General features: G+C 43.7%; 1 protein-coding gene and 2 pseudogenes across 2 annotated transcripts in view; 1 reads left to right on the forward strand and 2 right to left on the reverse strand.

Moving 5' to 3' along the window:
- AHCYL2 (adenosylhomocysteinase like 2) overlaps nt 1–13,385 on the reverse strand; it is a 156,758-nt gene extending 143,373 nt beyond the window's left edge. For both annotated transcript variants that reach the window (XM_037049220.1, XM_037049219.1), the window contains exon 1: nt 12,957–13,385. In XM_037049220.1, the coding sequence (XP_036905115.1) occupies nt 12,957–13,331 (375 nt within the window). In that variant the 5' untranslated portion in view covers nt 13,332–13,385. The remainder of the gene's footprint in view (nt 1–12,956) is intronic.
- Nucleotides 13,386–14,952: 1,567 nt separating this feature from the next.
- Nucleotides 14,953–15,287, reverse strand: LOC118989210 (protein kish-A-like; annotated as a pseudogene).
- A 2,116-nt stretch (nt 15,288–17,403) lies between these two features.
- LOC118989211 (keratin, type I cytoskeletal 18-like) lies at nt 17,404–18,789 on the forward strand (annotated as a pseudogene).
- The last annotated feature ends 6,439 nt before the right edge of the window (nt 18,790–25,228 follow it).

Consider the following 25,228-nt stretch of genomic DNA (forward strand, 5'->3'; position numbering starts at 1 on the left):
ATGTTTTTCTCTCTTTCTCTTCCTCTCTCCCATACCCTCTCTCTAAATTTCAATAAATAAAATATTTTAAAAATAAATAAAACTATAAAACTGCTAGAAGAAAACATAGGAGTACATTTTTTGTGGCCCGCAGTTAAAAATGTCTAACCAAAAGCATAATCTACTTAAAAAGTAATAAACTGGTCTTTATCAAAGCTAAAAATTATCCCTTTAAAATGCATCATAAGGAAAATGGAAAGACAAACCACAGAGTAGGAAAAAATAATATTTGCAAATCATATATCTAAAAAAGGACTTGCATTCAGAATACAGAAAGAACTCCTACAACTTAATCAGAAAACAACCCAATTTAAAAATGGGCAAATGGACTTCCAGCCAAAATGGAGGCATAGGTGGAAACACTGTGTCCCCTCCCACAACTAAATTTAAAGACAGCAAAGTTTTAGAAACAAAAATGCAGCCAAAACAGTGAAACTTGAACTGTACGGAAGTCCGACAACAACGAACCTCTCAGCCAGACCAGTAAGAGGGGCGGAGTCAGCGGCTGAGCGGGTCGGGCTGGAAAGATCTGTTCAGTCCAAAGGACCCAGGAGCGGAGGCAGAGGCAGTTGGTGGATCCCAGGTGTGGGGTGGCAAGGGGTGGACCCAGTGAGGGTGCAGGGTGGCTGGCTGACTGCGGTCACACACTAGAGCACAGATAAACCAAGCAAAGGAGCGAACAGTGAGACAGGCCCTGCGGGCTAGGGCCCCAGCAACAGGAATTAGAGCCTGAAAGCACCAACTGGAAAGACTTTCTCGGGGTTGAGGAGTCGAGGGGCCGGGAGAGGCTCCCAGGCCCACAGAGAGTTCGTTGGAGAGACCCATAGGGTCCTGGAGAATACCCGAGCCCACACACCCGGGAACCGGCACCTGAGGGGCCTAATTTGCTTGTGAGAAGCCATAGAGGGGACAGAAATCTGAGAGAGCGTGGAGCAAAGCAAATCGCCATTTTTTTTCCCTCTCTGACTCTGCTCCCACATACAGCATCACAACCCAGCAACTGGGTTGCCTGGCCCTGGTGAACACCTAAGGTTCCGCCCCTCAAACATAATAGGTGCAAACAGACCAAGCATTATGACTCAAGAACAGCTCAAAGCCCCAGAACCTATAATTCTAAGTGACCAAGGAATAGCCAGCCTTTCAGATGCACAGTTCAAAACACTGGTCATCAGGATGCTCACAGAACTGGTGATTTTAGCCACAAATTAGAGGAACATATGGAGGCTAAACTGATTGAAATGAAGGGAAATGCTCAGGAAACCAATAGTGATGGAAAGGAAACTGGGACTCAAATCAAGGGAGTGGACCAGAAGGAAGAAAGAACCAAACAGAAAAGAAACAAAAATTCAAAGAAATGAGGAGAGGCTTAGGAACCTCCAAGACATCTTTAAATGTTCCAATACCTGAATTATAGGGGTATCAAAAGGGGAAAAGGAACAGCCATGAACGGATAACTTATTTGAACAAGTAATAAAGGAGAAATTCCCCAGTCCGGCAAAGGAAATAGACTTCCAGGAAATCCAGGAAGCTCAGAGAGTTCCAAAGAAGTTGGACCCAAGAAGGAACACACCAAGGCACATCATAATTACATTAGCCAAGATGAAAATGAAGGAGAGAATTCTAGATGCAGCAAGAGGTAAGGGGACAGTCACCTACAAAGGAGTACCCATCAGACTGTCAGTGGATTTCTCAAAAGAGACCTTACAGGCAAGAAGGGGCTGAAAGAAGTATTCCAAGTCATGAAATCCAAAGACCTACATCCAAGACTGCTCTATCCAGCAAAGCTTTCATTTAGAATGGAAGGACAGATAAAGTGCTTCTCAGATAAGGTCAAATTCAAGGAGTTCATCATCACCAAGCCCTTATTATATGAAATGTTAAAGGGACTTATCTAAGAAAAAGAAGATAAAAAATATGAACAGTGAAAGGACAGCAAACTCACACAGTTTGCTGTGTCAACAACTCACAGTTGTTGACAACCACACCTAAAACAAAAGCAAACTAAGAGGACAGCTGGATCGGGAGTGGAACCATAGAAATGGAGATCACATGGAGGGTTAGCACCAGGGGAGTGGGAGGAGGAGAAGGGGGGAGAAGGTGTAAAGAATAAGTAGCATAGACAGTAGGTAGAAAATAGACAGGGGGGAGGGCAGGAATACTATGGGAAATACAGAATCTAAAGAACTTGTGACACATGGACATGAATGAAAGGGGAGAAATGGTAGGGGAGGGGTGTGCAGGGTGGAGGCAAGTGAAGGGACAACTGTAATGGCATAATCAATAAAATATATTTAAAAAATAAAATAAAATCTTTCAAGTTACAGCTAAATTACTCCCCTGAGTCATTCTTAAATTTCATCACACTCTCTCTTTATGGGAAGTACTACCCAATAAGTAAAAGCCCTGAAATTCCATCTCTTTCTAGTCATAGCATAGTTCTCCCTCTCCACCCCACATTTTTCAGTCCCACACGCCCAAAGAGGACTCAGTAGGAGTCCTCCACATAGGTGCCGTGTTTCTAGATATCCTAACCCCAGGCAGATTAATGTGACTCAGACAGCATCGGGGGGAAGCGTTAGAGGGCCAGGGGGAACTAAGCATGGAACTCTGCTTCATCAGCAACCTAGGATGCAAGCTCCTCAGAGAATGAGGAAAGTGACTTTTTATCTAAGCACAGTAAGTACATCAAACAGAAAACGATGCCCAGGAACAAGTGGTTCCAGAAACAGGAATTCAAATAAAAACTGGCTTTGTAGCATTCACTGCTCTGCAGACCCAATGTTAACCTGTCTGTTTTTCCTTCACTTCCTGGCTCAGTTAAACGTCCCTCAGAGAATATACTTGTCCCTTTTCAAAGTAACTATGGAGAACACACTACTCAAGTCCCATACTTTTAAAGCATTACCCACTGGCTGTCAATGTGTGTGTTTACATCCCTCTGCGTCGGCTCAGAGTACACCCGGGTCTCTGTGGGGTGTCTCTGTGTACACGGAGAGGACTGTGGAGACCGTGGGTCTCTCTGTGGGTGTGCGTCTGTGTGTGCGGGAAGGGTCTGGGCACAGAGATCCTGAGGGGATCTGTTGTATGTGGGGAATCTCTCTGTGAGTCTGTCTTTGTACACCTGTGCCCGTCTGTTTCCTTGTCTCTGTGTCCATCAAGTATTCTTTTTACAAATTTTATGGTTTCATTATAAATTTCTACTCTTCTACAAAACCTTAAAATGATTTTCTTATCTTTCTACTCTGAGGTTTCATGAAAGAGAAGCAAAATAATACCACTTGCTAAGCCCGCACTATTCACCAATAAGTAAAAATTGAGGTTCTAGTAGATATAAATTAGTCCAGAACCACAATTACCTGAGACTGTACATTTCTAGCAAGCAGCCGGGTGATACCAATGCTTCTGTTATGGACCAGTTTGAGTCGCGAGGATCAGGGGTGTCAAACTCGTTTTCACCAGGGGCCACATCAGCCTCACAGTAGCCTTGGAAGGGCCGAATGTAATTTTAGAACTATGTAAATGTAACTACTCCTTAACAGTTAAGCGAGAGCTCGGCAGGGTCGAAACAAGGTGCCGGGCCAGATAAAACAAGGTGGAGGGCCAGATTTTGGCCCCCAGGGCCCTGGGTTTGCCACCTGTGATCTAAAAGATTACAAACTTAATAAACTGCTTCTAACTATTGTATAATTACACTCCCTCCCTCACTCCCTCTTCCTCTCTAAAATCAATAAATTAAAAAGTGTTAGTATCAATAAAAATAAACAACAATAGTATAGACTTTGGAAATCAATGCAGCAGTTAAACAGAATGAGATAGATATGTATTTATGTACGAATATGTAAAAAGCTCCAAGCATATTCTTAAGTAAAAAAAGCAACCTGTGAAGTAACATATATGTAGAATGCTTTTATTTATGTGCAAATTATAAATTTCTCTATATGCAAACATATGTGAAGTCAGAGAAAAAAAGCCAAGAAAGACAAATTTAGAGTAAAAGTCACCTCTGGGAAGGGAGGCTGGCTGAGGGCCAAGGAAGGAGTGTTTTCCTAGACTGAATTATTTTACAAACAATATCTGAAAGTGTTACTTGCGTAATTAAAAAAATTTTGTTCAGACTGAAAGTGACCAGAAAGGAGGAGAGAGGGGGAGAATGGTGGAAAGAAGGGGAAGAGACTAGACAAAGAGCATTTATGAATGACCCACGGACGTGGACAACAGTGTGGGGATTGACTGTGGGAGTGGGGGGGATGGGCAGAGGAGGGCTAAGGGAAAAAAATTGGGACAACTGTAATCAAATAACAATTAAAAATGATTTTTTAAAAAAGAATATCCAGAGCCCTGGCTGGTGTAGCTCAGTGGATTGAGTGTGGCCTGCGAACCAAAGGATCGCAGTTCAATTCCCAGTCAGAGGCGAATTGGGTTGCAGGCCGGTTCCCTGCAGGAGATACATGAGAGGCAAGCACACACTGATGTTTCTCTCCCACTCTTTCTCCTTCCCTTCCTCTCTCTCTAAAAATAAATAAATAAATAAATAAATATTTTTTTTAAAAAGAATATGCAGTTATTCCAAAACACACACATGTAACAATTTTTCTAATGAAAGAAAAAATAACATATATAATTTTACTAATATGAAGAAAATAAGAAGAACATTATTTGGGGATTGGACAAGGCGATAAAAAATTCTATTTGGGGCATGTTAGTTTTGAAGTCCAACTGCAAGCACGCAAGTGTACACACAACACTGCCCAGCATACAGAAGGAAGGTCTTGGCTAAAGAAAACATCTGGGCAGTTGTTGGTACGTAGGCAATACTCAAAGGCATAGGAATGGTGTGGATGACTTAGGGAGAAAACCCAATGGAAAGAGCAGAGGGCCCAGAATCAAAGAGAAAGGGCCAAGAAAGAAGAGTGAGAAGGAGCAGCCAGAGAAATAAGAGGAAAACAGTGGGGGGAAAAAAACAGAAAAAAGAGTCAAGAACAGTGTCCTGAAGCCAAAAAAGGAAACTGTTTCAGTAAGAAGTCGGTGTCACATGATGTCAAGAGGTCTGACGTGATGAAGACTGAAACCTGATGGGCACATGTTTCCCAACATGACAGGCACTGGCAACTTTGTCAAGAGGGCTTTGTGTGGGTCAGAGTGTAAGAGCAGGAGTAGGTTAAAGAGTTCATGGGAAAAAATGTACATAGCACGTATTGCAAACTCCTTTAAGAAGCTTAACTGTGAAAGGATTAGAAAGACAGGAGTAGCAGAAAGGAAATATGGGGGTCAAAAGACAGGGTTTTCAAAATGGGAGAGGTTAGAGCAAGTTTGAATGCTGCAGGAAAGAATCTAGCAGAAAGAGGAAATAACCAAAGGAAGACATTCTTTAAGAAGACAAGACAAGCCCTGGCCAGGTAGCTCAACTGGTTACAGCGTCGTTCCAATACACCAAGGCTGCAGGTTTGCCTGGTCAGGGCACATACAAACAGCAACCGACGAATGCATAAATAAGTGCAACAACAGAATTGACATTTCTCTTTCTCTACAAAAAAAAAATCAATTAAAAAAAGAGAGAGAGAATGTGATTAGAGCACCTGTGGAGGGACCAGTCTTTGCTAAAATAAAGCAAAGGTCCCCAACCTCCTTGCTCTGGGTCTGCAGACTCCACTCACATTACTGCCAGAGCCGTCTCCCCATCCCCGCACCCCCTCCTACCGTCCATGGAAAAANCCGACGAATGCATAAATAAGTGCAACAACAGAATTGACATTTCTCTTTCTCTACAAAAAAAAAATCAATTAAAAAAAGAGAGAGAGAATGTGATTAGAGCACCTGTGGAGGGACCAGTCTTTGCTAAAATAAAGCAAAGGTCCCCAACCTCCTTGCTCTGGGTCTGCTGGAGCCGGAGCCGTCTTACTGCCGGAGCCGTCTCCCCATCCCCGCACCCCCTCCTACCGTCCATGGAAAAATTTCTTCCATTAAACTGGTCGCTGAAATAAAGGACATGCCCTCCACCATAACAGGTGGGAATGAGTAAAAGATAAGCCCTAGATGCAGGTAGGTTTGTGGATTTGATAGATGCAAAGATGAAGGGATTCCCTTTGGTATCTTCTGTTTTTATAATAAAGTATAAGGCATATCACTGGTTTAAAAAGAAGAACATGGGAGACTTGACTTGGGGTAGTAAACACAAAATACAATATACAGATGATGTATTATAGAACGGTACACCTAAAATCTATAGAAATTCATTAACCAATATCACCCCAATAAATTTTAAAAAAGAAAATAAAACAAAAAAAAAGAAAACATGAGAGATTAGAAATAAATAGAGACGGTATGAAATAGTCATTTCTAGTGAGTGGGAAAGTGAATTTACTAGAGAAACGGGTAACACTGCTAGGCATACTGATTATGCATATGAGGTTGATGACCATGAATTTGATCTGCCTGGTTTTCTGATTTTCTCTAGCAACTGTCATCCCCATGGATGCAGACAACTAAAAAGGCAGATGGTTGGGTTCAACCAGTGCACCACTCAGAGTTCCACAAACAGCAGAAGGCAGCTCTAGCTGAACTGAACAGAAAACGAATATCCAGATAGAATACGAGGTAGCTTTCAGGGCAAAGGACCTGCTTCAGGGCTACACAGATAAAAAGACCACCCAAAATCACATACAAAATGGGCTTTGGAAAGATATGTTTGCTAATGCCAAGCAGGAAATGCTGAGGCTTAGGCTGCACCATTACAGCTCTGGATACCAGGTACCACACGAATAGCATCGCCACGGCTGACCACGGAACTGGATCATGCTGCTAGAGGCTGACACTACATGGGAATCTGCTGACAACCGAGGGGCAACTTGTAGATCTTGAGATCCAAAAGGCTGCAGAGGGCTCTCAACAGCAGCCTAGGTGCAGTAGCTTAAGGAGATTTCACAGAGGAGTTTGGTCAGAGAGGCAGACGTGCAGGGGCTGGCAGTGTGGTGAAGCCTCCCACTGTTGCTGCAGGCAGTGACGCACCTTGCTAATCCTAAAGGCATCACAGACAGGCAAAGCCCTGGGCGAGTAAATTACTCTTTTTGAAACTATGTTTTCTTGTCTGTAAAATAATATTCATCTGATAAAGTTGTTCCAAGTAAATGAGATGAAATAGAGAGATAGCTGTCTGGCAGAGGTTAGATATTCAGTAAACGGTGGCCATAAGTGAAGAAGTTATAACTGAAGCCAAGAGAAGAGTTTCCAAGAAAATGTAGTCAACAACATCTAATCTTTTAGCCTGATCAGAAGGGTTCACATTGGAACAATACAGGAGCTTAAGTTTGTAGGGAAGATGAAGCTGGTTTTAGTCTACGGCCATACCACCCAGAACATGCCCGATCTTGTCTGATCTCAGAAGCTAAGCAGGGTCGGGCCTGGTTAGTACTTGGATGGGAGATGAAGCTGGTTTTAGTCTCAGGTCACCTAACTTCCAATGACAGTTTTAAGGAAAAGCCTGATTTATATCAGAGAAATTCCACTAGCACCTCCAAAGCTTCTGTACCCTTCCTTAATATAGGTTCTAAGCTAAGAAAAACTAGGTGCCCCAAACAGATACATTTCCACTTGAAAAAGAGAATAGGAAATCACCAGCTATTAATGCAGTGCCCAAGAAGGAAAATGGTTAATTGAATTGTTACAAACTATAGTTGGGGAAGTGGGGGACTGAAATGTATTAAATTATTTAATTCAATCAAAAGAGTTTTGGGCTTAGAGCTGTTACAGAAGAAATTTCAATCCACCAGGTCTCAGCAAATCTCAGGCCATAGGTCATTCAGACTAGAAAAAGCCCCTACAAATTCCACAGAAACCTGACCAAGCTTACTGAACCGCTCACTGGGTAAATGGACTTTCAGCTTCCCTAATTGTGTGTAACACCTGAACACAGGGGCAGGGCAGGAGAACAGGGCAACTGCCAGATTGTTCTCTCACCCGCCTCAGTTGTACCTCTCTGAATTATTTTTTTCCCCACCCCTCTCTGAATTATTTAAACAAGAACCACCAGAGAGAAACTGCATACTCTTTATAAACTCAACTTGACCAGACTCTGAAAAAAAGATGCCAAAAAATCTTTCGTTTTTCCTTTCATTGTGGGGAAGAATACTTTCAAGAAAATAACACAGTAAGGAAACTTACTCTCTCTTTTTCATCGACTATCCATTTCTTGAATCAACTGGACCCAAGTTTTTCCTCAGAACATCAAGTACCCAATTGTAACTTCAGCTGTGAGCAACCTCCTAAAACAGCTCTTAATGTTCAACCTTTCCTAATCAGGTCCAAGGAGAAGAGAACTCACAAATTATAATATAAAAAGAGGGCTGCTTTCTCAGAAGTTTCATCACATGTTCACATAAATACATGGTAAGACCACTAAACAAGCTCAATAAGTTTACCTGTTTGTGAAATAAAAACATCCACAAAAAATACACAGGTTAAGTTTTGACCATGTGAGTTCTGACCATAGAAACACTTCAATGGAAAAGCAAGTGAGTTTGGGCTTTGGAGTCAAGCAGACTGGGGTTGGGTCAGCTCCACCGCTTTCCTAAATGTATAACCTTGAGACAAATTCCTTAATTCCCTCACCCTTCAATAAAACGATAACCCCACCTATCTATGACAGCTGTTAAAAGGATTAAATAAAATAGTATACGGAAAGCTCTAATACAATGCCTGGTACACAGCAGGAATACATGACAAACAGTATGCTTCCCCTTCTAACTTGCAAAAAGTTTAATTAGAGATTACTTAGAGATTCATAAAGAAGGTGGGACTTAAAAGAACAGGAAAAATTGTTAGCTGGGCAGGAAAAGGAAGCATATTCCTAAGGTATTCCATATTTATTTATAATTTAAAAAATAAGGCCCTGGCTGGTGTAGCTCAGTAGATTGAGCACGGGCCTGTGAACCAGAGTATTGCGGTTCGATTCCCAGTCAGGGCACATGCCTGGCTTGCAGGCCAGTTCCCAGGAGGGGACACATAAGAGGCAACCATACATTGATATTTCTCTCCTTCCTTTCCTCTCTAAAGATAAATATAATAAAATCTTTAAAAAAATAAGAATAAATTTCTCAGATTAATAGTAAATTACTAATGAGAAAATACATTACTGATCTTAAAATGCTTTCCTCTAAATAAGATGCTCTTGTTCCTCTCTTCTAATTTTACAATTCTTTGAGATTCTACATTTGTACAAATTTTTTCCCCATCCTCTCCCTAAAGCCCTGATTCAGACCCTTATTTGGTTTTGAAAAAACTTAGGGCTTCAACCAGACACATGTACCTTAGAATTCATAAGTATTTTCAAAGCGTTCTGGGTGAAGGCCAGAACCGAGCATCCAGGAAGTTGGGAAGAATCGGGGTGGCATACTGAAAGGGACCTGGGCTTTGGATGCAGGCAAAGGTTTAATTCCAACCTCTGCCACTTTCTAGATGTATAACCTTGGGCAAGGCACTTTACCTCCCTGGACCTCATTTCCTCATTTGTAAAGTGGAGATAATGCCACCTATATCTCAATGTGTTATTGTCAGGATTAGAAAATACGCCTACAACAACTCTCGGCTTATACAATAAAAGGCCAATTAATGCTAATTATCATTAAGGTTAATATGCCAATTGCCTTACTGAACATTTTGCAGGGCTGGCAAAGGAGTCACACTGCTTCCACGTTCCCATGGCTAGATCCAAAAAGCTCCATTTAAATAACCCATAATTAACGGAGTCAAGAGCTGAAAGAATTCAGGCAAGAAAGCACTAACATGGCTCAACTCATTCTGTGCTGACAGCAACAAAGCCAGCGCAGAGTGGGTATCTTTACCGAAAAAAAAAAAAAATCTGCTTGAACACGTTCATTACTGAGACTAACATAAGCACAAACGAGTTGTGGTTCTTTCCTCACAGCCTTACTTGTCAGAAAGTTTTAACTTTTCTGAAATAAATCCTCTTCCGCCTTGTTTTCTCTTCTGTGCTGTGACATTCCTATGACCCCATTTTTAAGAACATAGGGAAGAAATCCTCTCAACCTTGTTGCTGTCGGCAGAGAATGAGTTGAGCCATGTTAGTGCTTTCTTGCCTGAATTCGTTCAGCTCTTGACTCGGTTAATTATGGGTTATTTAAATGGAGCTTTTTGGATCTTGGCATGGGAACGTGGAGCACTCGACTCACTGTGGAACTTCTCTTCCCATTTCACAGATCACTCCTTATAGAGGTTTTTTGGTTTGCTGGACTCACTTAATGTGAGCTTATAAAGAAAAACGTTACATACAAACATATCAGAGCCACAATGATGAGGTCCTCCGAGCATCAAAAGTTACATGATGTGACTTGTATCAAAGATAAGATGTGACTGAGTAACCTGCACACCATATGTTCATCTTACTAACTATTGCACTTGGGAATTCTGGCTTTTGTAAAAAGCTATTTCCCTTGTGTGGCTGAGCAGAGTAACAGAACTAAGAAAAATGAAGACAGATACATGAATGGAGTGAGGGAAACCATCCACGGAAATGTGACTTAAGATAAATAAACTTGTATGTGACAGTTACAAAATTAAAGCAACAGTGCAGCTATTTCAATTCCTAAATATCTCGTCTCTCCCTACACTACATAAAAGCAGAAGGGAGTCAATCAAGGTCAGAATGATTAGCTAAACGATCTAAAAATCAGGAAAGCTTTAACATATCAAAATATCACACTGTCGTACCCTGGTGGGGTGGCTTTCATCCTGAGGACAGAAGGGCAATCTCGTGCACTTATTTTAACTTCACCAATTCAGTATCAAGAAAGTTAAAGCTTCTGTCCCCAGAAAGTAGCCTGGCAATGACTTTAAGTTGTGTCATCCAGATGTATCCTTGCGCAGAGTTGTACCTGCTTAACTTCCAGCACAGAAGTTATTTTTTTTTGGTAGCAATTAACATCGTAAGGCAAGCTCAGCCCTGTCTTCCATAGCCCTGAGGTGCTGAGTAAATCTAGACTCATGGAACCTACAATTTAATGTTGGAAAAACAGTAAGATGGTGGTTTGGCAACACAAAACTGGTCAAGAAATACACCTAGAATTAAAAAAAAGATTGATATGCTGGCCTGTGATTTTTAAACTTCTTAATATAGAAGCTATTGAATTGTGTGTACCTTTCAGAGGAGGTCATGGTAGCATGCACTTAGGTTAAAATGGGAGGAGGAATAAATTCTAAATAACAATAGCTATTACTTTTTAAACCACTAGTACATGTGCCAAGTTCAAGTTAAATATTCAAGGCACAAGTTCATGTACCTCACCAAATATTTCTGGTCCTCAATCAAATTAGTGTCTTTATTTTATAGAAGAGGAAACTAAGATTCAGAGAATTCGCAAATTACCCAAAAATTACTTAGTTGGGGGCACCAGGATTCAAACCAGGTCTGCCTGACAGTAAACCCTCTGTTCCAAAAACAATTTGTTAAACACTCTTACCCTCAAGAGATCTAATCAAGTTACAGATTTTACACAGAAAGATTCTTCATCACAGGCAAGATTTGGCCAAAGTTATAAAGCAAATGAACTAGTCAGAAACATATTTTAGATTTCCAGGCTCATATTGAGGTACCTTTCCTCCTGTAATTCCTCCCAGGTAAGTTTCATACCGCAAACAACAAGGACACAGCCCTAAAGCATAATTAAACATATTCCTTCAGTCTTGCCCCTGACATGGTTGGCCGATCACCTATATTTGCATAGTTAGAATAAAAGGGTTATCTGCTTTATACCTTAATCATGAGGTTGTTACAACAAAAGGCTGGATCCAAGGTTCCAATTCAGCTGAGTTCTGCGGTGAAACCAATGCAGACTTCCCATCACTTTAGTGTTCTGATAGAGAATTAAAAATCATTCACAACAACAATAAAAAAACATAAATCACCGTGTTCGTGTTGCACTTCAGAAACTACAGCCGTATCCTTCTCTGTCTTTTCCAATAGTTGACTCTTTTTTTCTCTGCTGATTTAGCTTTACGAGAGGAGAGACACACTATGCATAACCACTGTAAGGGTAATACGGAAGCACTCTATATCTCGGCATACTTACTCCCCAGGGCTCCAAGGCTACTGTCTCTCCAAAACTATCTGAAAGAAGCTGACAGCTGAGACAGAAAGACCCACAATGACAGCCACTCCCAAAAGTAGAAGCGTTTCTTCCTAACACTGCAGGTTATATTAAAAGGAATTCATAAAACAATCAAACTCCATACGCAATCTAATGATCCTGGTGGCCTAGTACTGAGCCGAGAGGACAAACACACGCCTTAAAAGAGTAAAGAGAATCTCTCCATTATCCTTCTACAGTCAGAGAAGATGCAGGGATATTGCAGAAGAGTGAAGGGCACAGCATCAGCACTGCCCTATGGAAGCGGCTGACTACAAAAAGGCATCATAAAGTCATCATCTGCACAGAAACCGAAGAACTGAGGATTTCAATGGGAGCTAACTACTGCTTACTCCTAACTACAATCAAAAAAGATCTTTCCATCTTATTGCTGGGCGAATTCTCAAAAACGGTAAGGTTTTTCTGTACCATCGGGGTCTTCTCCCCGGAGAGTCTGAAAAATAACACGGGAGTATGTTGGGGGTGCAGGGAGGAGCAGTATTAGGTGCCTTTCCTTTCCCTGCCCATTCCAAGTAGTAGTGGAGAGCGCTACCTCCATGTTATTCATAGCAAAGTACGGCCGCGTCGGCCGGAGTCTTCGATCCCCAGCACTGGGGATCGGGTAGGGGCATTTTTGAGAAGGGGCTTAAGGAGAAAGGGGTGTTTCTGCTTCCGAGATCAGAAGAGGGGCGTGGAGGGTGGTGCTGCGGTGCCGAGAGGATCTGTGTGCGCTTCCCCTCCCTCCCTCTCTCTCCACGAGAGGCAGCCCGGCGCCAATACCTTCTTGACTGTGCGCGGCGCCTCGGTCACGGTGCCGTCGGGGCTGAGCAGGGCCTCGCCGCCGTCGTGGTGCCGCTGGTGCTGGTGATGTGGGTCGCTCCGCTTCATGGCCGAAGCCTGAGGCACCTTCCCGGCGGCAGGGCTGAAAGCTGCAGCAGCAGCAGCGGTGGGCCCTGAGCCCGGGCCAGGGGCTGGGGGCCGCTCCGCGGTGGGAGCTGGAGCTTCGGGGTCCCCGCCGCCCGCTGGAGGAGCCATGGAGCTCACGGCCGCAGTACTCAGTCCTCGTTGCGGCTCCGCCTCGGAGGGACTCAGGTCCTTCAGGTCCACTTCAGGTACTTTCGAGGAAGCCGCTGCTGACACGACCTGCACCGACATCACCGACTCCGCTCTAACCGCCGGCTGTGACTCCAGCTCTAGTTCGGCCCCGCCTCCTGCCTCCTTTCGTCTTCCCTCCCCCATTCCTCCACTCCTCCCCTCCATCGCCTCCGCTCCCACCCCCAGCCTCTGCCCGCCTGCCCGCCTGCCCGCCAGCCCAGAGCTCCCGCCCCCGCCCCACCCCTCTAGGCTCAGACGCAAGGCACCACGGAACCTGTAGTGCGCTTGCTCCCTGTTGCACGCAATGAAAAGACCGTAGGACCTCAGCCCCCAACCTACACTGCGGGTCTCCAAGGGCGGTGCCCGCGATGCCCCTGGGAGTTGTAGTTTCCATTGCCTTTCCTGGGGCAAGCGGGATTTTGTAGGACAGATGGAGCTCTACGGCCCGCAAGGAATAGAAAGAATAAGTGACACGATGAAGGAGGGAGGAGGAAGAGAAAGTCTCCAGAGGAATTGTGGTTTCTGTAGATGGAATGCCAAAAACCTTAGGGTTGGGAAGGTGGGGGAGAAATGACCCTGAAAGCGTGAATTTCTTCCGTGTATGCACGTTTGCGATCACGTGAGCAGACATTTAAAGGAAAAGCGGCGGCGTCACGTGAGAAGAGCCCCTTCCTCACGTTTAAAGTTGATTTAACTGCTTGTGTGAAGTCGGTATTCCGATACCTCTCCGAATTTAAGTGGCATTGTTTTTAGAAGTAATAAAATTCCTGCTGTGGCAGTTTCAGGCCCATTCTGAGTCTGAAAGTTTAAAATTAGTCCCACAAAAAGTTACATGTTATTAGGTTGAAATTTCAAGGCTGTGCAATTTTGCGTTTCTTTAAGTGAGGCCGAATCTTTGACCTATTAATGCTATTATGGAAATAATATGAGTTTAAGATAACTCTATCAGCCATGGTTAGTGTGGGTCAGTGGGTTGAGGGCCAGCCAGCCTGTGAACCAAATGGTTGCCAGTTCAATTCCCAGTTAGGGCACATGCCTGGGGTCCCAGGAATGGGGACTCCAGTGGGGGGCACGAGAGAGGCAACCACGCATTCATGTTTCTTTCTCCCTCCCTTCCCCTCTCTCTAAAAATAAGTCAATAAATCTTTAAAAAATAAATCTATCAGCATAGAGCAGGGGTGTCAAACTCATTATCACTGTGGGTAACAGTCTGGTGGTTGCCTTCAAAGCACTAAATGTAATTCCAGGACTGTATGAATGTGACTACTCCTTAACACTTGTTAAGTGAGAACTTGGCGCTGCCAAGCTCTCAAACAAGGTGTGGGCTGGATCAAATAAGGTAGAGGGCCTGATTCGGCTGGAGGGCCTTGTGTTTGTCATATGTGATACAGGGGAATGTTAAATACAGTTTGAATGTCTCATTCTATGAAGATATATCATTTCCAGATAACAGTAAAAGGAACTTGAATAGTTTACCAATTTTGTTTCGTACTATTTGTCTTAGAGATATCTAACTAAAAACTGGTATCTGACACAGTAGAACGAGGTTTGGAGGACATAATAATATCGTCACGGCAGTACTGAGATTGATTCTCACACTCTTTGGGTATTAAATGGCTACACCCTACTTTTTTAGGTAGAACATTGGTCCAACAAAAAGAGCAGCAGCTAGAAATTTATCTCATTCAGTGTTCAGAGATAAAGGGTTAACCATTCCCTCCACAATTTTCTGCAGATAAGTCCCCTTTTTATATTGAATTCCGATGGCAATTACATTAAGGTATTTTTCCAAGCTGCTGCAGAAGAGGATGCTGAAGGCCATCACAGCATACTGCAACGTAAGGACTCTTCTGCTCACCAATTCTGGTGCACTTTCAAAATATGCCCAACGATCCATTTTTATTTCTTCCCAGGAAGCTGGATGCCAAGGATCAGATAGAAGCACAGGTACACACAGGCAGCAAGGTTAGCGTCAACAGACTCTGAAAATTGAAAATGGCAGACATAGTGAGGCCAACAAAGTCCCAGCCAAGGCACCCACCCTTCTGAATTTAGGGCGTACAAGCACAAATACATGTACGGCGGTTTTATTTTTAATAACAAAAAGGTAGCTGAGACTACTTTAACATCCGATAAGAAAGGAATGGTTACAAATTTTGTTTGCTAAGAATTTTTTTTAATCCTCATGCGAGGATAAGTTTATTGATTTTTTTTGTGAGATAGAGGAAGGGGAGTGGGGAGACAGAAACATCCACGTGAGAGAGACCTTGATTGGTTGCCTCCCATAGATGCCAAAGCCAGGGATAAAACCCACAATCTAGGATGTGCCCTGACCAGGAATCGAACCCACAATCTTTTGATATACAGGACAACGCTCCAACCAACTGAGCCACCTGGCCAGGGCTCCAAGAATTTTTTTCCTTAATGATAGAAGGAAATGAAAGCTTTTGATAATGTAATAAAATAAAGTAGCAAGAAATAAAACTGCATATTCCATGCGATTTTAACTATGTAAATAATACTTGAAAAAAACAAAATACATTAAAATGCAGTTGACTCTGGGTGATAGATTATAAAATACTTTATGTCTTCTCTGTTCTCAGAGAAACTGAGGTAAAGGGGGTCTTACCGTTTATGGTAGCTCAGAGAGTCATAGCCCTCACAATTCCAGAAGGCTTGTCCAGGAGACTGGCCGTCTAGTCTTTGAAGTAACCATTTTTCCCCTGGCGAGAGGGAGAGGGAAGGCTCCATCTGCCCTACAGAATCCCACCCACCTTGATCTCCTTCCCTGTGCTACCACTATCTTGGAAATCTGTTCATTCGTGGTGTTGTCCTACCCTGAATGGAGTCTTGTACCCTGGTCTTCAAATTTGTGCCTGATGCTATGTAGTGACAAGCGTCGGAACATGGCCATTTCTACAAGCCCCACAAGTACCAGACACCATGATTTCTTAAGCTTTCTCTTCACACTCTGGCTCTCAGAATTTCCTTCCTGTTATTAAGAACCAGCCCAGAGCTTCATCCTCCAGCTGTCAGGGCAGAGATTAGCAGCTCTATAACTGATTTTTTTCTTCCCTCTAATGCACGAGAGAGCTGTGGTACAGCCACCTGGCATGCGTTGGGGCTCAGAGGCAGCAGCTGCCTACCTGCCACTAGAATTGATTACTAAGAGGATGAATTAATTCTTAAGTGGGATGTGGTTACAAAACATAAGAAGTTGGAGCACTGGAAAGAAACTGATATTCATCCTTTATTTATTCAGGCACTGGGCACTGGTTGGGGTCAAACATCAGGGCACACTCCTCAGCCATTCTGAACTGCATCCCTACCCAGTTGCTGGCTTCTGCCATCTTTTTTACTGAGGGACACCAAACACAGTTAGAGATGCGAATACCATACTGCAGCAGGGTAATTAAGCATACGTTTATGAACTATTTAGCTTAGAAAATATTTAGATCATAGATCTTCTCCTCTCACCCGGCTCATTCAGCTTGCAGACCCTGGCAGGCAGGAATGTGTCTTTCATGCAGGAGGTTGAAAGAACTCTGAGATATCTGATCAGTCCAAGAGAGAAAACTTGAAGATACTAACTTGAGAGTTTCATAAGGAAATAGACCAACTGCATCACCCTTGGTGAAGACCACACACATGTTCAGAGTTTCCAGAACACCATTAATTTCATACTCAAGTACAAGCAGATGCACAAAGTCATCAGATATATGAAGGAAACTTTTAATATGAAAGACAGAGACCGACATAAGAAAGCCGAAAAAGAATAAATAACTTGGAGGAAACAGAGGCTATGCACAAAGGAAAAATCAAGACCCAAAAAACCATTAATATCCTCAGAGACTAATGATATTGTACTGGTGAAAGAATATGCTGTTTCAAGAAGTGAACATTCAGAAAACAAACAAGACCTTTATTTTTATTTATTTAAAGATTTTATTTATTTATCTTTAGAGAGGAAGGGAAGGAGAGGAGAGAAATATCAACATATGGTTGCCTCTCGTGAGTCCCCTGCTGGGAACTGGACTGCAACCCAGGCATGTGCCCTGACTGGGAATCAAACTGTGATCATGTGGTTCGAAAGCCTGCATTCAGTCCACTGAGCTACACCAGCCAGGGCCAAATGAGAACTTTAAATGAAAGCATTCTAGTCTGCTGCTTGAGCCTGAGTCTTGGCTTCTCAGCTTCCTCCCTGAACAATGTGAGCTTCGGCACCCCCTCCAGCTTCTCCACAAACGACTGGCCCCTGGGCTCTGTGCAGTTGCCCAGTCACCAGGCCCAGCCGGCCAGCAGTGCAGTCAATGTCTATGCAGGTGCCGGGGCCTCAGGCTCCCAGATCTCCATGTCCCACTCCACAACATACAGGGCAGCTTGCAATCTGGGGTGGGGACTTGGCTGCGGGGATGGCAGGGGGTCTGGCAGGCATAGGGGGCATCCAGAGGGAAAAGGAGACTGTGCAATGCCTGAATGACAGCCGGGCCTCCTACCTGGAGAGGGTGAGAAACTTGGAAGCTGATCATTGGAGACTGAAGAGCAAAATCCAGGAACACCTGGAAAGAAGGGACCCCAGGTCAGAGACTGGGGGCATTGTTTCAAGACCACTGAAGACCTGAGGGCTCGGATCTTTGCAATTGCTGTGGACAATGCCTGCATTGTTCTGGAGTCTGACAATGCCCATCCTCCTGCTGATCACCTCAGAGTCAAGTATGAAACAGAGCTGGCCATGTGCCGGACTGTGGAGAGTGACATCAATCGGCTCCAAAAGGTCACTGATAACATCAATATCACTCGCCTGCAGCTGGAGATAGAGATTGAGGCTCTCAGAGAGGAGCTGGTCTTCATGAAGAAGAACCAGGAGGAGGAAGTAAATGGTCTGCAAAACCAGATTGCCAACTCTGGGTTGACCATGGAGTTGGATGCCCCCAAATCTCAGGACCTTGGGAAGATCATGTGGACATCCAGGCCCAGTAGGATGAGATGGCTCGGAAGAACCGAGAGGAACAAGACAACTACTGGTACCCACAGATAGAGGAGGGCACCGGTTGTCACCTGACAGTCTGCTGAGATGGGAGCTGCTGAGATGACACAAAGCTAAGATGTACAGTCATTTTGGAGGTCAACCTGGACTCGTTGAGAAATCTGTGAGCCAGTTTGGAGAAGAGCCTGAGAGAGGAGGATATGTACTATTCCAGGCCAATGGAACAGCTTAGTGGGATCCTGCCACACCTGGAGTCAGAGCTGGGCCAGACCTGGGCAGAGGGACAGGAGTCAGAGCTGGGCCCAGGAGTAGGAGGCCCTGCTGAACATCAAGGTCAAGCTGGAGGCTGAGATGGCCACCTACTGCTACCTACTGCAAGAAGGGAGGACTTCAGTCTTTGTCATGCTCTAGACAACACCCACTCTATACAATCCATCCAAAGACCACTACCTGTAGGACTGTGGATGGCAAAGTGGTGTCTGAGGTCAATGACACCAAAGTTCTGAGGCATTAAAGGCAGTGGAAGTGGGGCACCTCTTGGGGCAGGAGGCCAATAAAAAGTTCAAAGATCAGTCCTAGCTGGTCTAGCTCAGTGAACTGAGCATGAGCTGAGAACCAAAGGGTTGCCAGTTCAATTCCCAGTCAGAGCACATGCCTGGGTTGCAGGCCAGGTCCCCAGTGGAGGCCATGTGAGAAGCAACCACATACCAATGTTTCTCTCCCTGTCTTTCTCTCTCCCTTCCCCTCTCTCTAAAAATAAATAAATAAAAAATCTTTTAAAAACAGTTCAGAGATTACAAACAAGTAATAAAATAAAAATAAAACATTCTAGCAGGAAAATTTTAAAACTCTATACACAAAAGAAAAAGAAGTCAAAAATATGAAAGATGCATTTTATCTTGTCTCAGGTTGTTGAATGGTGACTTGTTTTTGTGGGTTTTATACTTGTGGTTAATGCATGTTATAATATGATAGATGTAATGCATTGTGTAGCTAGTTTTTCTGGAAAAGTTGGTTTTTTAGGAATTGTTTCTCAGATCTTCATGAAGTTTTCCTTTCAATTTCCAAAAAGAAAGAAAGAAAAGGAAGAGAGAAAAAGTGAATCAGAGAGCCAGTCCAGGAAGTTCAACATCTGAATAATATATGAGTGCCAGAAAGAGGTAAGAAAAAAATGGGGGGTGGGGGGAAAGGGTAATCAAAGAAATAATTTTTAAAATTTCTACAGATGAAAATATCTGGGAAGAACGGGGTCATCAGATGCTGAGCCTAATACATGAAAATGGACCTATAATAACACACAGTGTATACAATTTCAAAATTTGGGGACAAAGACGTAGTCCTTCAAATGTCTAGAGTGGGACAAGAAAACATTTTTACAAAAGCTCAAGAGTCAGAAAGGTATTGAACTTCTTAAAATTAGTTCTGGAAGCTAGAAGTTAGTGCTTCCAAATACTAAAAACCCTCTGCCTTCTGCAGAAAATAAACTGATGATCAGCCAAGGCTGGACAGGGCAGTCGTCCAACTGTGCAGAGTTAGGTGGGGATCAGGGACGGACCCTCCCGCTTTTGTTTCTACCATCTGAAGTGCTTGCTGCCTCCAATTAGAGCCTCTTAGTGGTGCTGCAATATACATTTTCCTGACTGTTGACTAAGATTTTAACTTTTTCAAGTCTGCTAAATTTCCATTCATCCTTTTTCTTTGTATCTTTCAAAGCAGTTACTGTGAGCTCCTCCCTGCTCCACCTCTTTTTGCCCTCCCCTGTGGGGAAAGAATGAAAAAGAGCTAAATCTGTATCCTCTATATTGGGAAGTAGGTTTACAGTTGTGAGTAGGCAAAACAGTTTATTCTTGTATGATTATTTATGAATTATCATTTTCCATAGGAACAACTGTAAACCTACTTTTACCCCACACTGTATATAAAAGTATAATAAGAGACTGGAAGGAAACCCACTGAACTCAGTTTTTTTGTTGTTGTTTTTTTTGTCAAGGAAGTAGAAGGTGGGAGGGAAAATGAAACAGGGTATTGGTCAAAGAGGACTTTAGCTATATCTGTTATACTTTAGTTTTTTAAAATAGGGTGGAAGCAAATATGATCAAGTGCTTTTAAAAGTTGTTATGGGAATATCTGTGTTTAGGTTGTTCTTTATGCTTTTTCATATATATGTTAACTTCTTAGATTAAAAAGAAGCCCTGGCTGGAGCCCTGGCTGGTGTAGCTCAGTGGATTGAGCACAGGCCTGCGAACCAGAGGATCGCGGTTTGATTCCCAGTCAGGGCACATGCCTGGGTTGCAGGCTGGTTCCCTGCAGGCCAACTCCCAGCAGGGGATGCACAAAAGGCAACCATACATTGATGTTTCTCTCCCTCTCTCCTTCCCCTCTAAAGATACATAAATAAATAAAATAACTTTAAAAAAAAAAAAAAAAGAAGAAGAAGCCCTGGCTGGTGTGGCCCAGTACCAGCCTGTGAACCAAAAGATCCCCACCAAAAGATCCCCAGTTCAATTTCCAGTCAGGGCACATGCCTGGGTTGCGGGCCAGGTCCCAACCTGGGGGCATGTGAGAGGCAACCACACATTGATGTTGCTTCTCCCTCTCTTCCTCTTTTCCCATCTCTCTAAAAATAAATTTAAAAAATAAAATAAATTTAAAAAATATCTTTGGACTTCCGGCCAAGATGGAGGTGTAGGTAGACACACTATGCCTCTTTGCACAACCAGAATAAGGACAACAACAAATTTAAGAACAAAAATCAACCAGAACTGCCAGAAAATTGAACTGTATGGAAGTCCAACAACCGAGGTAGTTACAGAAGAAACATTCATCTATACCGGTAGAAGGGGTGGAGATAGGCAGCTGGGCAGAGAAGACTCCCGGGAAGGTGGTGGCTGGTGAGTGGGTGGTCCCACATTTGTGTACAGATGAACCAGGAGGAACAACTGGGGAGTGAGACAGACTGCACAACCCTGGGTTCCAGCGCAGGGAAATAAAGCCTCAAAGCCTCTGACTGAAAAAACCTGTGGGGGTTGAGGTGGTGGGAGGAACTCCCAGCTTCACAGGAGAGTTTGTTGGAGAGACCCACAGGGTCCTAGAACACACACAAACCCACCCACCCAGGAATCAGCACCAGAAGGGCCCAATTTCCTTGTGGGTAGCAGGGGAAGTGACTGAAAGTTGGCAGAGAAGAGAGCAAGTGGCATTGTTTCCTCTCGGACCCCTCCCCAACATACAGTGACAAGACGCAGTGACATGAGTTGCCTCACCCGGGTGAATACCTAAGGCTCTGCCCCTTACTATGTAACAGGTGTGCTGAGACAAAAAAAAAAACATGACCTAAATGAAAGAACGGATCAAAGCTCCAGAAAAAATACAACTAAGCAACGAAGAGATAGCCAACCTATCAGATGCAGAGTTCAAAACACTGGTAATCAGGATATTCACCTGATGAATATGGTTGCAAATTAGAGGAAAAAATGAAGGCTATGAAAAGTGAAATAAAGGAAAATGTACAGGGAACCAACGGTGATGGGCAGGAAACTTAGACTCAAGTCAATGGTTTGGACCAGAAGGAAGAAAGAAACATTCAACCAGAAGACAATGAAGAAATGAGAATTCAAAAAAATGAGGAGAGGCTTAGGAACCACCAGGACAACTTTAAACATTCCAACATCAGTTACTAGGGGTGCCAGAAGGAAAAGAGGAAGAGCAAGACATTGGAAACTTATTCGAAAAAATAATGAGGGAGAACTTCCCCAATCTGGCAAAGGAAATAGTCTTTAAGGAAGTCCAGGAAGCTCAGAGAGTCCCAAAGAAGTTGGACCCAAGGAAGCGCACACCAAGGCACATCCTAATTACATCACCCAAGATTAAAGAGAAGGAGAGCATCTTAAAAGCAGCCTGAGGTAAGCAGAGAACTACTTACAAAGGAGTGCCCATAAAACTATCAGCTGATTTCTCAAAAGAAACCTTGCAGGCAAGAAAGGACTGGAAAGAAGTATTTGAATTCATGAAAAGCGGGGACCTACATCAAATATTACTGTAACCAGCAAAGCTATCATTTAGAATGGAAGAGCAGATAAAGTGCTTCTCAGAGAAGGTCAAGTTAAAGGAGTTCATCATCACCAAGCCCTTATTATATGAAATGTTAAAGGGACTTATCTAAGAAAAAGATGATAAAAAATATGAACAGTAAAATAACGGCAAACTCACAGTTATTAACAACCAAACATAAAATAATAAAACAAAAACGAACTAAGCAAACAACTAGAACAGGAACAGAATCACAGAAATGGAGATCACATGGAGGGTTATGGGGTGGGGGGACGTGGGAGGGGAAGAATGGGGGGAAAGGTACAGAGAATAAGTAGCATAAATGGTAGGTAGAAAATAGACAGAGGGCGGTTAAGAATAGTAAAGAAAATGTAGAAACCAAATAACTTCCATGTGCAATCCATGAACATGAACTAAGGGGAATGTGGGTGACAGGGTATTCAGGACAGAGGGGAATTAAGTGGGGGAAATGGGACAATTGTAGTAGCATGATCAATACAATATATTTAATTTTTTTTATTTTTTTATTTTTTAAAAGATTTTATTTATCTTTAGAGGGGAAAAGAAGGAGAGAATGAGAGAAGGAGAGAAATATCAATGTATGGTTGCTTCTCCTGAGTCCCCTGCTGGGAACTGGCCTGCAACACAGGCATGTGGCCTGACTGGGAATCAAACCGCGATTGTCTGGTTCACAAGCCCACGCTCAAAATATTTTTTAAAAGAAAAAAAAAAAGCTCAGGCAAAGGAAGGGACAGAGCAGTGGAGAAGCTGCTTTAAAAAAGCTGGGACAGACAAAAGCAGGCCGCACCACCTAAGAAGATGGACCATTGAATCCGAGCTCGGTTTTGACCGAGGGAGGTGGTGAGAGCCTGCCAGAGCAGTGAACGCGTGGACACCTGTTCTCAGGGCAGCGGCTGGGTCACAGGGAGTCAGTCCCACGAACCAAGCTCCTCTTGGACCCTGAGGTGTTTCTTCCGGGGACCTAATTTGGTAGCTTTGGTCGGAAAGTGGCCCCTATGGCTCAGTCATAGGATCTGGTGCTCTTATAAAAATACTTTAAGATTTCTTGGTTTCGGGGGAAGTGTGGTACTGGACCTCCAGCTGCCACATCCCAATGTCTGCACTCACAAAAGGTGGGCCCACTGTGCCCTCTAGTGGTCAGGGAGTCTGTCAGCCTCCACGGCCAGACAGAAAAACATGTCTCAGCTTTCAAAAGCCTAGAATGAGCTCCCGCTACATACCATTCCCCACCCTTTACGTAAATATTCCCACTTAAAAAAAGGGATGGAAGGAATGTCCATGGAGATGAAGAGAAGAAAGAAAATTGTTAACATATTCTCTTATTTCTGAAAAGATCATTAGACAACACTGATAAATGTTACTGTCTTGAATACTGTTGTTAATGAAGATGAAAAAAGTAGCTCTATTACTGCTGAGAGAAGCAGTGATGGCCAGAATGAGCAAGGCAAGTGAGGGATACAGAGCGGCCAGAAGGAGCAGCATAGGAAACCCGGATAGAAAGACAAATCAACAGTCAGAACTGAGAGTGAAAAGAGTTGGGACTGAGTCAGGAAGACCTTGGGCACAGTGTCACGTACTAGCTGTGAGGCTGTGGGCAAGTCATTTTGATTCACTGAGCTTGTTTTTACAAACAGATAGACAGACACACAAAAACTAGCTCCTCTGACCCCCCTGAATTAAACAGGAGGCAGAACGCAGTGCCCCAGAGCCAACTCTGGAGCCAGAGCTGAAGTAGGATCCGAGCATCACTACTCACTGCGCGGCCTTGGGTAAACTTGAAACTTTCTGTGTCTCAGCACCTCGCGGGTGTTAACAGTGACCCAAAGGTTCGTTGTGAGATTTGAGTTAATCCGTGTGAAGTACTTGGCAGAGAGCCTAGTAAGCATTTAATAAAAATAACTATTATTTTAATAATACACATGCAAAGTACCGAGACTATGGTCAGATCAGTGAAGTTGGTTCCCCTTCCCCTGCAATACAGCTCTGGGCAAAATGCTTGCAACCCCATCACATGAGCTACTCCCAGCCAGTCTGGTCAATATTCCACAATACCCTCCCTGTGTGAGGGTCGCACCCCCTTTCTTCTACCGATTTCCTTTCCACGTGATCCTGAGTCCTTGCATCTCAGTTCCCAGGCTTCTACTGACATCTTTTTGGAGGAAGTGGGGCTAACAGGCTTCCTTCAGGGAAGTCTGAATTCCTTCGACTGCCCAGGGGGAGGAACCTATGCATCAGAATGCATTAGGTCCCCCTGACATCCCTTATAGAAGGCAGGAGATGCCCAGAGGTGGGGCCCAGGGTTGCCACCAGGAGCCATTCCCATCTACACTAGCAGGGGGGTGCCTACTTCCAACTGTCACTCTAAGGGCAAGCTGTGGGGTTCCCCCCTTTCATTGAATTAATGGGGATGACACTGGTAAACAAAATTATACAGGTTTGGGGTGCACAGTTCTACAGCACATACTCTGTACACTGTACTGTGTGTTCACTACCCCAAGTGAGGTGTCCAACCATTTATGCCCCCATAACCCCCTCCCTCTCCCTCCACCCCCGCAATCACCATGCTGTTTTCCGTGTCCATGAGTTTTTCCTTTTTCTTTTTAGCACAATCCCCTCTGCCCACCCGTGTGTGTTCTTAATCCTCTAAGATCAGTGCACAGCGAGGCAGCTGTGGCCACAGAAGAGTTTTTGTCTGTATAGAACCAACTAGTCAGGAAGGGCGGCCAGCACTTGAAGCCCACATCAGCCAGACATCTGACCGTCACGACCTCATTAGTGCTGAGCCCAAGCTCTCGGCCTTTCATAATAGCCTGAGGAGGAAGTAGAAGACAGATGAGATCAGGACCTGATAAACAGTTAGGTGGAGCCTAGGGCCTATGGAAAAGAAGGAGGCCAAGAG

The sequence above is a fragment of the Sturnira hondurensis genome, unplaced genomic scaffold (assembly GCF_014824575.4).
Source record: "Sturnira hondurensis isolate 20B ecotype Veracruz unplaced genomic scaffold, ASM1482457v3 Scaffold0006437, whole genome shotgun sequence".
Taxonomy (NCBI): Eukaryota; Metazoa; Chordata; class Mammalia; order Chiroptera; family Phyllostomidae; genus Sturnira; species Sturnira hondurensis.